Here is a 15,376-nt window from a genome sequence, read left to right as displayed (position 1 = left end):
GCTCCCTCAGGGAGAGCCTGTATCTTATTGTGGTCGAGGATGAGCTTCCTGAGATTCCGGAGGTTGCTGAAGTCGGGAATTCTGGTCAAGGAGTTTGCCGAGAGATCTAACTTTACTAGCGGGAGAGGAAGGTCTGAGTCAAAGTGTTGAATCATGTTGTTGGAAAGGTCTATGTCTTTGAGTTTTGAGAGGATTGCAAATGAGCTTAAAGCCACCGTGGTGAGATTGTTGCAGCTCAGTAAGAGGATCTCTGTGTCCAGTGGGAGAGAACGAGGGACAGACACGAGGGACTGATGACTACAGTTAATCCCTGGTTTACCTGCTAGATCCATGTAGGGTTTGCACTGAGGTGTAGTTAGGCAAACCTTGAGAAGAAATAGACAACAGATGGCTGGAAGGTTTATTATCCTCAATGGCCGCATTCCTAAAAGGTAAAAGCACAAACAATTGGAAATGTTGACTTGCACTCCAAAGTTTCTAATCAGACTCTACTGGAGTAACTAACTTTGGAGATTGGGATTCTGAAAGTAATCCTCAAACAGAATTTATTAATGTTTCACCCTTAACTCTAAGAAAGGTAGGATAAATAGGCAGGTAATGCAGGAGTCTTCTGTGGGGCAATCTCCATTTCAAACAAGTATGCTGTTTTGGAAAATATAGGAGACGATGGACTCTCAGAGGAATGTAGCATGAACAGCCAAGTTTCTGATATTGAGACTGGCTCTAATGCAACGAGGGGTACGTCAGGTTCCAAGAGATCAATTGTGTTAGCGGATTCTGTAGTCTGAGGTACAGACAGACGTTTCTGTGGCCAGTAGAGAAAAAGCAGAATGGTGTGTTGCTTCCCTGGTGCCAGGATCAAGGATGTCTCAGAGAGGGTGCAGAATGTTCTCACGGGGGAGAGGGGTCAGCAAGAGGTCATTGTCCACATTGGAACCAACGATATTGGAAGGGAAAAGGTTGAGATTCTGAAGGGACATTACAGAGAGTTAGGCAGGAATTTAAAAAGGAGGTCCTCAAGGGTAGTAATATCTGGATTATTCCCAGTGCTACGAGCTAGTGAGGGCAGGAATAGGAGGATAGAGCAGATGAATGCATGGCTGAGGAGCAGGTGTATGGGAGAAGGATTTTTGGATCATTGGAAACTCTTTTTGGGGTAGAAGTGACCTGTACAAGGACGGATTGCACCTAAATTGGAAAGGGACTAATATACTGGCAGGGAGATTTGCTAGAACTGCTTGGGAGGATTTAAACTAGTAAGGTTGGGGGGGGAACCCAGGTGATAGTGAGGAAAGAGATCGATCTGAGACGGGTACAGCTGAGAACAGAAGTGAGTCAAACAGTCAGGGCAGGCAGGGACAAAGCAGAGAACAAGGTGGGACTAATGAATTAAACTGCATTTATTTCAATGCCAGGGGCCGAACAGGGAAGGCAGATGAACTCAGGGCATGGTTAGGAACATGGGACTGGGATATCAGAGCAATTACAGAAACATGGCTCAGGGATGGGCAGGACTGGCAGCTTAATGTTCCAGGATACAAATGCTACAGGAAGGATAGAAAGGGAGGCAAGAGAGGAGGGGGAGTGGCATTTTTGATAAGGGATAACATTACAGCTGTGCTGAGGGAGGATATTCCCGGAAATACATCCAGGGAAGTTATTTGAGTGGAACTGAGAAATAAGAAAGGGATTGTATTATAGACCCCCTAATAGTCAGAGAGAAATTGAGAAACAAATTTGTAAGGAGATCTCAGTTATCTGTAAGAATAATAGAGGCTTTTAACTTTCCAAACATAGACTGGGACTGCCAGAGTGTTGAGGGTTTAGATGGAGAGGAATTTCTTAAGTGTGTACAAGAAAATTTTCTGATTCAGTATGTGGATGTACCTACTAGAGAAGTTGCAAAACTTGACCTACTCTTGGGAAATAAGGCAGAGCAGGTGACTGAGGTGTCAGTGGGGGAGCACTTTGGGGCCAGTGACCACAATTCTATTAGTTTTAAAATAGTGATAGAAAAGGATAGACCAGATCTAAAAGTTGAAGTTCTAAATTGGGGAAAGGCTAATTTTGATGGTATTAGGCAAGAACTTTCGAAAACTGATTGGGGGCAGATGTTCACAGGTAAGGGACGGCTGGAAAATGGGAAGCCTTCAGAAATGAGATAACAAGAATCCAGAGAAAGTATATTCCTGTCAGGGTGAAAGGGAAGGCTGGTAGCTATAGGGAATGCTGGATGACTAAAGAAATTGAGGGTTTAGTTAAGAAAAAGAAGGAAGCATATGTCACGTATAGACAGGATAGATCGAGTGAATCCTGAGAAGAGTATAAAGGCAGTAGGAGTATACTTAAGAGGGAAATCAGGAGGGCAAAGAGGGGACATGAGATAGCTTTGGCAAATAGAATTTAGGAGAATCCAAAGGGTTTTCACAAATACATTAAGGACAAAAGGGTAACTAGGGAGAGAATAGGGCCCCTCAAAGATCAGCAAGGCAGCCTTTGTGTGGAGCCGCAAGAGATTGGGGAAGATACTAAACGAGCATTTTGCTTCAGTGTTTACTGTGGAAAAGGTCATAGAAGACATACAATGTAGGGAAATAGATGGTGACATCTTGAAAAATGTCCACATTACCGAGGAGAAAGTGCTGGATGTTTTGAAATGCATAAAAGTGGATAAATCCCTCGGACTTGATCTGGTGTACCCTAGAACTCTGTGGGAAGCTAGGGAAGTGATTGCTGGGCCTCTTGCTGAGATATTTGTATCATCGATAGTCAGAGGTGAGGTGCCGGAAGACTGGAGGTTGGTTATCGTGGTGCCACTGTTTAAGAAGGGTGGTAAGGACAAGCCAGGGAACTATAGATCAGTGAGCCTGACCTCGGTGGTGGGCAAGTTGTTGGAGGGAATCCTGAGGGACAGGATGTACATGTATTTGGAAAGGCAAGGATTGATTAGGGATAGTCAACATGGCTTTGTGCATGGGAAGTCATGTCTCACAAACTTGACTGAGATGTTTGAAGAAGTAACAAAGAAGATTGATGAGGACAGAGCAGCAGATGTGATCTGTATGGACTTCAGTAAGGCATTCGACAGGGTTCCCCATGGGAGACTGGTTAGCAAGGTTAGATCTCACAGAATACAGGGAGAACTAGCCATTTGGACAGAACTGGCTCAAAGATAGAAGACAGAGGGTGGTGGTGGAGGGTTGTTTTTCAGACTGGAGGCCTGCCACAAGGATTGGTGCTGGGTACACTACTTTTCATCATTTATAGAAATTATTTGGATGTGAGCTTAAGAGGTGCAGTTAGTAAGTTTGCAGATGATACCAAAATTGGAGGTGTAGTGGACAACAAAGAAGGTTACCTCAGATTACAACAGGATCTGGACTAGATGGGCCAATGGGGTGAGAAGTGGCAGATGGAGTTTAATTCAGATAAATGTGAAAAGCAATTTGGAAAAGCAAATCTTAGCAGGTCTTATACACTTAATGGTAAGGTCCTAGGGAGTGTTGCTGAACAAAGAGACCTTGGAGTATAGGTTCATAGCTCCTTGAAAGTGCAGTCGCAAGTAGATAGGATAGTGAAGAAGGCGTTTGGTATGCTTTCCTTTATTGGCCAGAGTATTGAGTACAGGAGTTGTGAGGTCATGTTGCGGCTGTACAGGACATTGGTTAGGCCACTGTTGGAATATTGCATGCAATTCCGGTCTCCTTCATATCGGAAAGATGTTGTGAAACTTGAAAGGGTTCAGAAAAGATTTACAAGGATGTTGCCAGGGTTGGAGGATCTGAGCTACAGGGAGAGACTGAACAGGCTGGGGCTTTTTTCCCTGAAGTGTCAGAGGCTGAGGGGTGACCTTATAGAAGTTTATAAAATCATGAGGGGCATGGATAGGATAAATAGACAAAGTCTTTTCCCTGGGGTCGAGGAGTCAAAAACAGGAGGGCATAGGTTTAGGGTGAAAGAAGAAAGATATAAAAGAGACCTAAGGGACAACTTTTTCATGCAAAGGGTGGTACGTGTATGGAATGAGCTGCTAGAGGATGTGGTGGAGGCTGGTACAATTGCAAAATTTGAAAGGCATTGGGATGGGTACATGAATAGGAAGGGTTTGGAGGGATATGGGCCGGGTGCTGGCAGGTGGGACTAGATTGGGTTGAGATATCTGGTCAGCATGGACGTGTTGGACTGAAGGGTCTGTTTCCATGCTCTACATGACTCTATGAGTGTCTACATGTGACTCTAGGCTGTTTGTAGTCGTCTCTAGCTGCTCGCTCCTTGGCCGGTTTGGTTTCTACCTCTTTTAGCTGTATCTGAGGCGGGGAACTGGAGTGAACAGCCGTGAAGGGCACTGGGTTAGATGGGCTGAAGCGTCAGATCCTGTCCCTATGACACTCAACAACAGACACAGAGTCTGCTGCTGCTACAGTCATAATCAGGTCTCTCAACAGAGGGCTTGGGACTGAACCCGCTATCTTCTGTTCCCACGGGTCAGTTGGTGAGGGGCATAAGGATGAAACAATCAGAGTCAGGGTCAAGAATCATTGAAATGATCACCGTGATTCCCTGTCTTTCGGTTTGAATTCATATAGCACCTACAATATAAGGAAACCCTTCATAGGATTGTTACCAAACAACACTTAATCCCTCAATTGCTTCGGGAGATGTTTGGAGAGATGACTAAAATCTTGGTGAGAAGGTTGGAGAGTTGCCAAGGAAGAGAGACAGAGAACCATGAGTTTTATTTAGGGAGAGAATTCCAGAGTTTGGGACTCTTTGAGGCTGAAGGCATGTAGGGAGCGATGGGAATCAGGCCCAAATTGAAGGAGGAGAGATGGCGGGAGAGGAAGGTGTGCAGACAGTTGGAAATGTGGCCAGGAGGAATCTGCAGTCTAGAATGAGGCTTTCCAAATCTAGATAGTGATGGACCAGCCGCCAACACAGCTCAGCAACAGCCAGAGGTGAAGGGGACGTGATGTGGGTGAGAACAAGGGGCTGCAGGGTAATGGATGCACCTCATTAGACCAGCTCTTTGGCAGCAGTGACATGTCTTACCAGGGCTGGGGGTGCCAAGCAGCTGTGAGATCAGAATGTTGTAACAATTCCCAGTTCCTATGGGGGGGCAGAGGAAGGAAATGGGTTAGTGCTTTGCATTTGAATTCTGAAGTGATCACTGTGCATCTGCTGCTTATGGAGGAGAAAGATAGGGGTAATTCTGTCTGTGGCTCCAGATTAGCAAGCGAGCTTGGTGATAGAGCCACATCCTGTTTTTCTCTCTCGCTGCTCTCACTGACTCACTGGAACACGCTCGCACGTCAATCATTATTGAAGAGGAGCAAGTGAGGCTGAGGCAATTTCTCTCTCTGAGATCACTAAGGTCAATAGCTTCATCACGCACCACAACATACCTCCTTAGTCTGCATTGATAAGATGCATTACAGGAATTCACCAAGGTTCCTCAGACAACATCTTCCAAACTCACAACCCTAAGCATCTGGAGGACAAGGGCAGCAGATACATGGGAACACTACCCTTGTAAGTCCCCCTCTGAGCCACTCACCATCCCGACTTGGAAATATATCGGGCCGTTCCTTCAGTGTTGCTGGGTCAGAATCCTGGGACTCCCTCCCTAACGACACTGAGTGGGTGTCCCTACACCACACAGGACTGCAGTGGCTCAAGGAGTTAGCTCACCACCACCTTCTCAAGGGGCAATTAGGGACAGGGCAACAAATGCTGTCTCCAGCCAGTGTTGCCCATAAAAATGGATAAAAATCTCCAACACAAAGGTATGAAGTGGTCAAGATCAGCTCCCACAGAGATCACACAAAGAGAAAATAATTGTGCACGGTCTCAAAGATATTCACACTGACTCTCTCTCTCTCTCTAACACACACACACACAGACACATGTACATATACACATACAAAGGCAGACTCACACAAAAACAGATACGCAGACATACAGTTAGACACATTCACAAATGCACGCGCGTATATACACACACATGAAAGGGAGCAATATATGAGTAATCCCACAAGGACCTACAAGCTCAGAAGCAATTGCTGCAACATTGTGGGTTCCACATTGTAAACCACATCAACATCTTACATTTCTACAGCGCTTTTAACATTGTAAATCCTTTCGAGAGTGTTCAACAATCACGTTTACCCAAGACAGTGAAATGGGGCAGGAGGATAAATGAGGCAAGGCTTTGGGGAAATACAGAGGTTTGAGGGAGCATGGTAGGAGAGAGAGATGGTGAGGCAGGGAGGAGATTGCAATGTTTCAGGGGCTGATGGGGGTGGGGGCCTGCCTTTTTTATCAAGGTATGGGAGGTGGGGGGGGGGGGGGGGGAGTTCTAAACTTTTGGGGAGCAGAATTCAGTCTGGGTCTTCGCGTCCAGTTCCCAGCTCTGACCTGTAGCTCTACGCTTTCCAACCAGGGGAGGGACAAGGTGGTAAGTCCCAGTGTATTGAAGACTGCTGTTGGCATCGATCTGGTCCATTTACCTGATGAGGGGTGGCGAGGTCTGAGCTGTAGTGGCAGTGTGCCACCAGGGACACTCCATTTCTATACCCAGTGTGGGACTGCCTAGGAGTCTCTCCCCCTTCCCCCCAGCTGTCACTGCCATGCGTTGGAAGCAATTACAAGCTGATGATAAAGATGGTGTTTATGACCACCATCTTCAAGCGTCGAGTCCAGAAGTGGGACTTGGACCTGGATTTCCCAGCTCTGAGGATATTCTCCGCTGTGCCCATTATCTGTGGTCAATTGGACCCAGTGTGTTCAACACCAGACTCTGGATGCTTCCCAGTGCCCCTCGTACCACTTAGGAGAACTCTGGGATTCAAAGAGAAATGCCAGCACTTACTGAAGACCACCGTCATCCCCTCCCTCGGACGGTGATGTCCTGTAAGAACGCAGCGTCTGCGAACAAAAAAGCTTCAGTGCGATGCTCCAAAGTATGAGTGGATCTTGAAAACCCAAGATATCTCCGGCTTGAACACAGCCGGGGAATGGATGCTGAGCTTGGCACACAGCGTCCTCTATCCCTGATCTCCAAGAGGAAATAACCCTCCTCCTATCATTCCTCACCCCACCCCCACTCCCTCCCTTTCCTCTCAGTAATGACACAGCCCGACAGGAATTGGAATAAGCTACGCCTGTCCATCAAGCACTGTTTACAAACCCACAGGCCATGCCATTCGGGGGGGGCGGGGGAGTGTGATTGTACAGCTCCTTCCTGGCCTCAGGATGCCCACAGAGCGTATCGCAGACAATGAAGTCCCTTTGAAACATTGTAATGTAAGGAACGCATCAGCCAAGTTGCACACAGCAAGATCCTAGGAATACCTACCTTGATAAACATCTCCAGAAAAGCTGCATTATCAATTGCTCAGACCTTTTTGAGTATAGGAGTTGGGATGTCATGCTGAGGTTGCACAGGACATTGGTGAGGTGGAGCACTGTCTCCAGTTCTGGTTGTCCCGTTATAGGAAGGATCTTATCAAGCTGGAAAGGGTTCAGAAGAGATTTACCAGGATGTTGCTGGGAATGGAGGGTTTGAGTTAGAAGGAGAGGCCAGGATTTTGTTCACTAGAGCGTTTGAAGTTGAGGGGTGACCATATTGAGGTTTACAAAATCATGAGGGGCATGCATAAAGTGAATAGCAAAAGTCTTTTCCCTAGGGTGCGGGGATTTCAAGACTGAGGGTATATTTTTTAAGGTGAGAGGAGAAAGATTTAAAAAAGACATGAGGGTCAACTTTTATTTTAACAGAGGGTGGTTTATGTGGAACAAACCTTCAGACGAAGGTTTGCAGGTTCAGTTACAAAAGACATTTAAATAAGTACACGAATGGGAAATGTTTGGAGGAATATGGTGTGGGAGCAAGCAGATGGGACTAGTTTATTTTGGGATTATGGTCGGCATGGACTGGTTGGGCCGAAGGGTCTGTTTCCACGCTGGATGACTGAAATAAGCCTTTGGCATCAATAACTGGTCACCAGTTCACTGACCAATCAGCTCCTGTTACCAATAACTGGTCACCAGTCCACTGACCAATCAGCCACCAGGCCATTGACCAATCAGCTCCTTGTCATCAATAACTTGTCACCAGTCCACTGACCAATCAGCTCCTTGTCATCAATAACTGGTCACCAGGCCACTGACCAATCAGTTCCTTGTTACCAATAACTTGTCACCAAGCCACTGACCAATCAGTCCCTTGGCATTAGTAACTGGTTCACACCTCTTGACTTCAGTTTGTCTGCAAACAGGGTTTTCCATTCCTGCTTAAACAAGCAGCTGTGCAAACAGCACTTACACTGAGTGTTGAGTTTTAAAATATCCAATCGTCCTTTCAACCTCTCTTCTACCATATCTGTCCACAATCCAAAACACAATAAAATTAAAAGGTAAGCTTTTTAATGGGTGTCCCCAAGGTACAGATTCACTTCAACCAGAGGAGCTATAGGAATGATTACTGATTTAAAGAAAAGATATAACAAGTTGCCTCTCTGTCATAAAATATAGCAGGAGGAGGCCACTCAGCCCATTGAGTCTGTTCTGATATCCAACGAGATATTGGCTAAGATGAATAATCATTTTCCTGCCTTTTCTCCACAACACTTGACTCCCTGATTAAAAATCAGCATTGAATATAACAAATGAACCAGCTGCAATAGCTCTCTGCTGTAAGGATTTCCACTCCCCTCTGAGTGAAGAAAGCCCTCCTCATGTCTGTCGGAAATGGGTGGCCCCTTATTCTGAGGTGATGGCCCTCTGGTCCTAGATTCTCCCACAAGGAGAGACAACCTCTCCACACTTACCCTAACAAAGCCGGTAAGAATCTTGTATCTTTCAATAAGGTCGCAAGTTATTCTTATCATATCCAAAACAGTACAGACCCAACCTACTCAAATCTTTCCTCATAAAACAATCCCTCTAATCCTGGCATCAATCTTTTTTTGGATTGGCTCCAATGCCAGTATATCTTTCCTCACATAAAGGGCCCAAGTCTCTTCACATTACTCCTGCTGTGGCCTGGCTCGTGCCATTTGCAAAACCTCCGTAGCCTTCTACTCCATTTAGAGTCATACAGCTGTACAGCACAGAAACAGACCCTTCGGTCCAACTCGTCCATGCCGACCAGATATCCCAACCCAATCTAGTCCCACCTGCCAGCACCCGGCCCATATCCCTCCAAACCCTTCCTATTCATATACCCATCCGGATGCCTTTTAAATGTCGCAGTTGTACCAGCCTCCACCACTTCCTCTGGCAGCTCATTCCATACACCCACTTAAGGGCAACGTGCAATTTGCTTTCAGTACTGCAGGCTAACCTTGGATGCTAGCTTTTTATGATTCATATAAAATCATTCAATGTAGCCTTAACCCCATTCCTGTCTCTCCCACTATGACCCTCAGCATTCTGATCTGCTAAATGCTTAACTAGGCCTTCAAAGTCCCAACCTCTGCTGTTCTCTTGGGAAGAGCATTCCAAACACTAACAACTCCCAGAGGGAAAGAAAAGTCTCCTTATCTATAATTGGGAGATCCTTGTTAACTACAAAGTCAGATTTAAGCACCTCCATCTATTTACTTCAGGGTAGCCGAATGGAGACTTAAAACAAAAGGGATGTGTACGGATGGAATGATAAGAGTTTGATTCATTTCGGGATGTACGTAAATCACGCCAGCATAGGAGCGGAACAGCACACCTTTTCCTAGGGAGTCCTGAATGTCTTAGCCGTGGAACAGTTACGGCACAGAGGGAGGCCATTTGGCCCATTTTGTCCATGCTGGCTCTCCACAGGTGACTCACCCTGTAGCAAGGCAAACATTATTATCTTCACGTGATGATCACATTCGCTCCCAAAAGCCTCGACCGAACCCGGGTCCACCGCATTACAGATTCCAATCTCTCACCATGTCAAAAAATAAACTTTTTTTTTTGCCCCTCCTGCATTGCCTCTTGTTCTTTTGCAAATTCCCTTGAACCGGCACACTCTTGTTTTTATATTCAAACAGCAAGAGATTCTTTCAACCTACTCCCTGAGACCCCCTCACGATTCTGAGCACCTGGACTGGGGGTCAGGGGTCGGTTGCCATAGGATGCTGGCTGTCTGGGACAGCAGCATCACATGGAAGCCCTTTGTCTGTTTTTAAAGGCAGTACCTGGGAACTGCCCACAAGTATGTGCCAACAGCGAAAGGGGATGGAGGGGCAGTTTCCAGCGGCTATTTCTCTATCCCCCTCTCCTATTGTTTCCATTTGCCCTGCATATCACAAAGCTGTGTGATATGGAACAACCGACAAAAGGATTGTTAGCAGCGATGGTACAATACTGACTGCTTCTGCACACTGAAGAACATCCTCCATTAGTCCCTTGGTCATTCTTGGCAGCACCTGATCTGAGCTCTCCGGCTTTGTTGGGACAAGTGGGGTGGGCTGCTTCACCAGGTCAGAACTTCTCGCATGGATTTATCTTGCCATTATCTCTCCGCCTCTATATTCTGTGCCTCCTTCCACTTCACCTGACGAAGGAGCAGCGCACAGAAAGCTTGTGATTCTAAATAAACCAGGACTACAATACCTGGTGTCGTTTGACTTCTGAAGTTGTCCACTCCGGCACTTCCACAGCAGAACTTGCAGCAACCTTGCAAGATATTGGAACAAATTCAGACTTAGCAAGGCTCCCTTTGAATGCTGTGCTGCAGGAGACAGTGTATGTGCATGCGTAGTGAACAAGATGTAGCTGGGAGGATTGCAAAGCTAAGATGGGACTGTCTAATCTGCTTTGCTTTGATGTCAATGGCGGCTCTCACTTCTTAAGAAAGGGAATGTAAACCCACACACTTCAACCAATAATAGATTTATTGTCAGGAGAGGGCTTTTTTAAAAAAAAACCTCACTTTCTCAAAAAGTTACACATCACATGATCAAAACATCAACATTAGCTTAAAGACACCCACAGTGTCCCTCCTGTTGGAGCTAGGACACAGAATGGGCCAACAATATCTTTGGAGGATTGTCATGTTAGGTGGGGATACATGATCACAGAGATCGCTCAGAGCAGAGCACATTACAAACCCCTGTTCAAACACTATATCCTCCTCCTTGCCGAGGAAAAGGAGTCCCTTTGATGAGCTGCTCTGTGAGAAACAAGTCCAGATTCAAGAGGCCTTTACTGCACAGAACTAGAATCCTGCTGAAAAGGCAGACACATTCTGCAGCTTGAACTAATCAGGACAAATGGCAAGAATGCCAAAATCCAAATAGCAAATTAGCTGATGGCAGCAGAGAATGTGATATTCTCGGGACACCGAAATAAAGGGTCCATTTAAGACCCCCCCCCCTCCCTCCAGTCAGTGCCCCCCTCATCCCCCGCTTTTGTTTTAAACCACAGTCCAAATCATGAGACTGTTGGAAATTTGGCATTCTTGCGTTTGTCCTGATGAGAATAACACAAAGGTAACACGTCATTCCTTTTCAGCGACGTTTAAATCCAGGAGTAACAGATTTGTCAGTTCCGACATTTACCCAGAGTACCCGAAACGTCTCAGGAACTCGGTAATTAATTCTGATCGGTGATCGTGATCAATCCCAAAGAAGCACACCTTCTGGGTGGTGACAGTGAGAATGTCTTGCTCACGGAGCTTATTCTAGAGTTTTAAAATAACTCCCAAAAAAGGTTTTGAACTTTGAAGCAAATCAAATCAATTTTCTTTTTAACGTATGTTTAGACTTAAAATATTTTCATTATATATACTTTTTTTAAATATGAATTCAATGGATGTAAGGGGGACATTAGGCGTTTATCTGCACGTTATGAAAAAAAAATACAATTTCTATAGCATCGCCCACTGACTATCACAAAGTTTTATCTAGTTAATAACCTTTATTTTGAAGTGCAATCACCTGCTGAAACATAAGAAACGTTGCAATCGATATGCAGACATCTCCCAAAAAGCAGCAGCTGGATGTAGACTGAGAGACACGTCAGTCAGAATAGGAGAAACTCCCCTGACCACCTCCAGAATGGTGCTGCAGGACCTCAATGGGCCAGTGGGTGGGGAGCAAGGGGTTGGCCGCGTTGGTGGTAGCGGTTTGTTTGGCTTCAACTTAAGGGCTGTGCCTTCAGCAAAACCTTGTGCTTTTCCAGCGGGTGATTTGTATTTTCACAGCCGTTCCACTGGACGGACGAGGTGGTGGGAGCAGGCAAGGGGGGGGGGGGGGGGGGGGGGAGACAGGGAATACACCCTGCTCCATGGAGGTTTCAAGATTACGGGGCGTAAGGTGAGAGGAGAAAGCGTTTGGGTTGCAAGGAGAGGCTGAGACTTTTTTCATTGGAGTGTAGGAGGCTGAGAGATGCCCTTATATAGGTGTATCAAATCACGAGGGGTATAGATAAGGTGATTGGCAGGTGTCTCATCCCTAGGCTGGACAATTTCAAGATTAGGGGGCTTTTTTTTTTGAAAAGGTGAGAGGAGAAAGAGTCAAAAAAATGAGGCGAGGGGCAATTTCTTTTTTAAACACAGGGTGATTCGTGTGTGGAATGAACTTTCAGAGGAAGTGGTGGATGCAGATACAGTTACAACGTTTAAAAGGCATTTGGATAAGGACATGAGTAGGGAAGGTCTGGAGGGATATGGGTCAGGAGCAGGCAGGTGGGACTAGTCTAGTTTGGGAATATGGTCGGCATGGACTGGTTGGGCTGAAGGGCCTGTTTCCGTGCTGGCACACAGACCTGACCTGATCACAGTTGAGTTTCCGAATCCCGGAAGGACGGTGGGCAGGGACAGGCTACAGAACAATGCAGGGGTTTGGGAACAGGGACTGTTTTAAAAGTATAAATTTTCCAAAGCATTTTTGGGGAGAGGAGAGTGGTGGCAGCAGAAACTCTGTGCCAGCCCTGCAGTTGGGATCTGTGCTAAGGGATCAATTCAGACATTGTCACGAGATGACAGCTTTAAATTATAAATATAAAAGTCTTCTGGCCAGAGATAATGGGAGTTTCTTTCACAAGACGCACCCGCAAGCAGGATCCAAAAACTTTTGTTTTTTTTTCAAAACTATTTTGAGGACAAAGGTAGGAGACTATGGAAAACTGGCCAGGAAAGAGTTCTCCCAACAGTACAATGAGATCTTTTGACCGATACATGCAAAGACCTTCCCTAAGACAGTGATTGCGAAAGTGCAGCCATCCCTCAGTAGTGACACTGGGATTATGGGCTCTCAGCTCCTGAACCCAGGCTGACACGAGCAGTGGATTCTGTGAGAGGGCGTTGAAAACAGAAAGCAAATTGTTTCAAAGGTAAATGCTGCAGGTAGGCAGGGGAAGATTCAAGAGGCCAGACGTCCCTGCTGGCGATATATTAATAGATGTGCGGTTCATGTTTCTGTGTGACATTCCTTGCGGCTGTTTTAATGCCCTGAGCTTATTTAATTATATCGCAAACAGTCACGTCTGGCTTTTCACGTCCTTCACTAGAGGAGTCAGGGTATGAACTGTCAAGTTCATTTCTCGACTGCAACACTGACAGAATAAAATGCGGTTTATAACAGGGATCAACTGGGCTCCTACTCACCCGTAAGTGACATTTCAACGTATCATCTTAATCCTCAGGCCCCAGCGCCTGTGATTCAGGCAACACCGAACACAGTCTGCAGGGTCAACCGAGGCCGAACTACCCCCACAGGGGGCATCCTGATGCTCCAACTGCCCAACTGGCAGAGATCAGGAGAAGGCAGAGGATTCATGTGTAAACTGGTCAGGCTGTAAGACTTTAGTGCATGTTTGTGTATGTGTGCCCACTTATGTGATTACACGCGAGAGACTGAGAATGCTCAAGCATTTTCAGAGAATCCCGAGTGTGGAAGCAGGCCATTCGGCCCATCAAGCCCACACAAACCCTCCAAAGAGTATCCAACCCTACCCTATTTCCCATGGCTGATCCCCCTAACCCACACATCCCTGGACACTATGGGGCAAATTAGCACGGCCAATCCACCCTAACCTGCACATCCCTGGGCACTATGGGTAATTTAGCACGGCCAATCCACTCTTAAGCTGTACATCTTTGGACAATGGGAGGAAACCCACGCAGACAAGGGAAGTGTGTGCAAACTCCACACAGACAGACATCCGAGGTTGGAATCAAACCCAGGTCCCTGGCGCTATGAGGCAGTAGTGCTAACCATGGAGAACGACGGATGGGTGTGTGGTTGCCCTTTACCCCAGTGCCAGACAGAATGCCAATGTCCCCTCCCCTGCCTGTGACAGTCCAGGCTGGGTGTTACCTGGAATGCCCCATCCTGGCATCATGGTGGCTTTGGGCCAGTCATAAGCTGGAAAATCCCAGCTAATCAGAGGCCTCTCACCGACCCAACCCAGACTCCCGTCTGGGTTGGACAGTGCCCAAACTTCACCCTGAAACCCCCCCCGACCCCCACCCAGCTCAAAGCAAAGCCGCAGAGAGACACAATGGCGCTGTCACCCAACGGCAGAAGCTCCAACTTGGGAGGAGACCTGTGGCTGCCTGAGGGACATTTTGAGACTAACCATGACCTAGTCCAGCGCTGTGGGAAACTTGGGAGGCAAGTTACAGACAACTGACGGTCCGCCAAAATAAAATAAGACAGCCCGTCACGTGTGTTTGTGGGACCCACCCCTCACCCACTCCAAACACAGCCTCTCTGAATTCCTGCTCTAGGACACTCGCCACCCCCACCCCTGACCTTTCAGTGTTTTGCCCCCATGTGCAAGCCTCCACTTGGTGGTGGATGCCAGAACAAAGAATCTGGGAGCACGGGGGTGGGCACCTTAAACTCAGAGCCAGATTCGCTCTGTGGGGGGGGTGATAGCAGGAAGTACATCTTCTTACAACAGGGAATTCGCTCTCCCCCAGACTGCACCCCCCCCACCAATCCAAAAGAAAAAACTCCATGTCAACCAGAGGGGGAAGTGGTCAAAATGGAGGTGGACAGCAAAAGTGTAAGGGCAAGGGGGCCCTCGATCAGCGGGGGATAGAATTGAAAGGCTCGATGGGCTGAATGCTCCCTCATGCTTGGGGAATGGGGCATGGGTCAAAGGTCGGGAGAAACAGGTTAAAGGCTAGCGCGCCGTCGTCGTCAAAGCGCTCAATCTTCAACAAGTTCCCGGACTGGGCATGTTTCACCCCAGACAAACAGTGGACAATTAACCATGACGTAATCCAGCGCTGCGGGAAACCCAGGAGGAAAGTTACAGACAACTCACGGTCTGCTAAAATAAAATAAGAACACAACACCTAAGATAATAGTCAAGGAAACTGCCAGCCCTGGCAAATAATATAACCCGTCAGTCTCCCTCTCTCTCTCTCCTCCCTCACTCT

General features: G+C 46.8%; 1 protein-coding gene across 2 annotated transcripts in view; it reads right to left on the bottom strand.

Annotated features, from left to right (window-relative positions):
- Positions 1 to 5,064: 5,064 nt before the first annotated feature.
- Positions 5,065 to 15,376, bottom strand: part of slc25a11 (solute carrier family 25 member 11) — a 25,102-nt gene continuing 14,790 nt past the window's right edge. For both annotated transcript variants that reach the window (XM_087983020.1, XM_087983021.1), the window contains exon 8: positions 5,065 to 5,106. In XM_087983020.1, the coding sequence (XP_087839146.1) occupies positions 5,080 to 5,106 (27 nt within the window). In that variant the 3' untranslated portion in view covers positions 5,065 to 5,079. The remainder of the gene's footprint in view (positions 5,107 to 15,376) is intronic.

This window comes from Chiloscyllium plagiosum, unplaced genomic scaffold (assembly GCF_037043375.1).
Source record: "Chiloscyllium plagiosum isolate Xiang-an unplaced genomic scaffold, Cpla_swu_hap1 HiC_scaffold_44, whole genome shotgun sequence".
Taxonomy (NCBI): Eukaryota; Metazoa; Chordata; class Chondrichthyes; order Orectolobiformes; family Hemiscylliidae; genus Chiloscyllium; species Chiloscyllium plagiosum.
The sequence above is the reverse complement of the archived record's forward strand: the minus strand, read 5'-3'. Positions and strand labels throughout refer to the sequence as shown.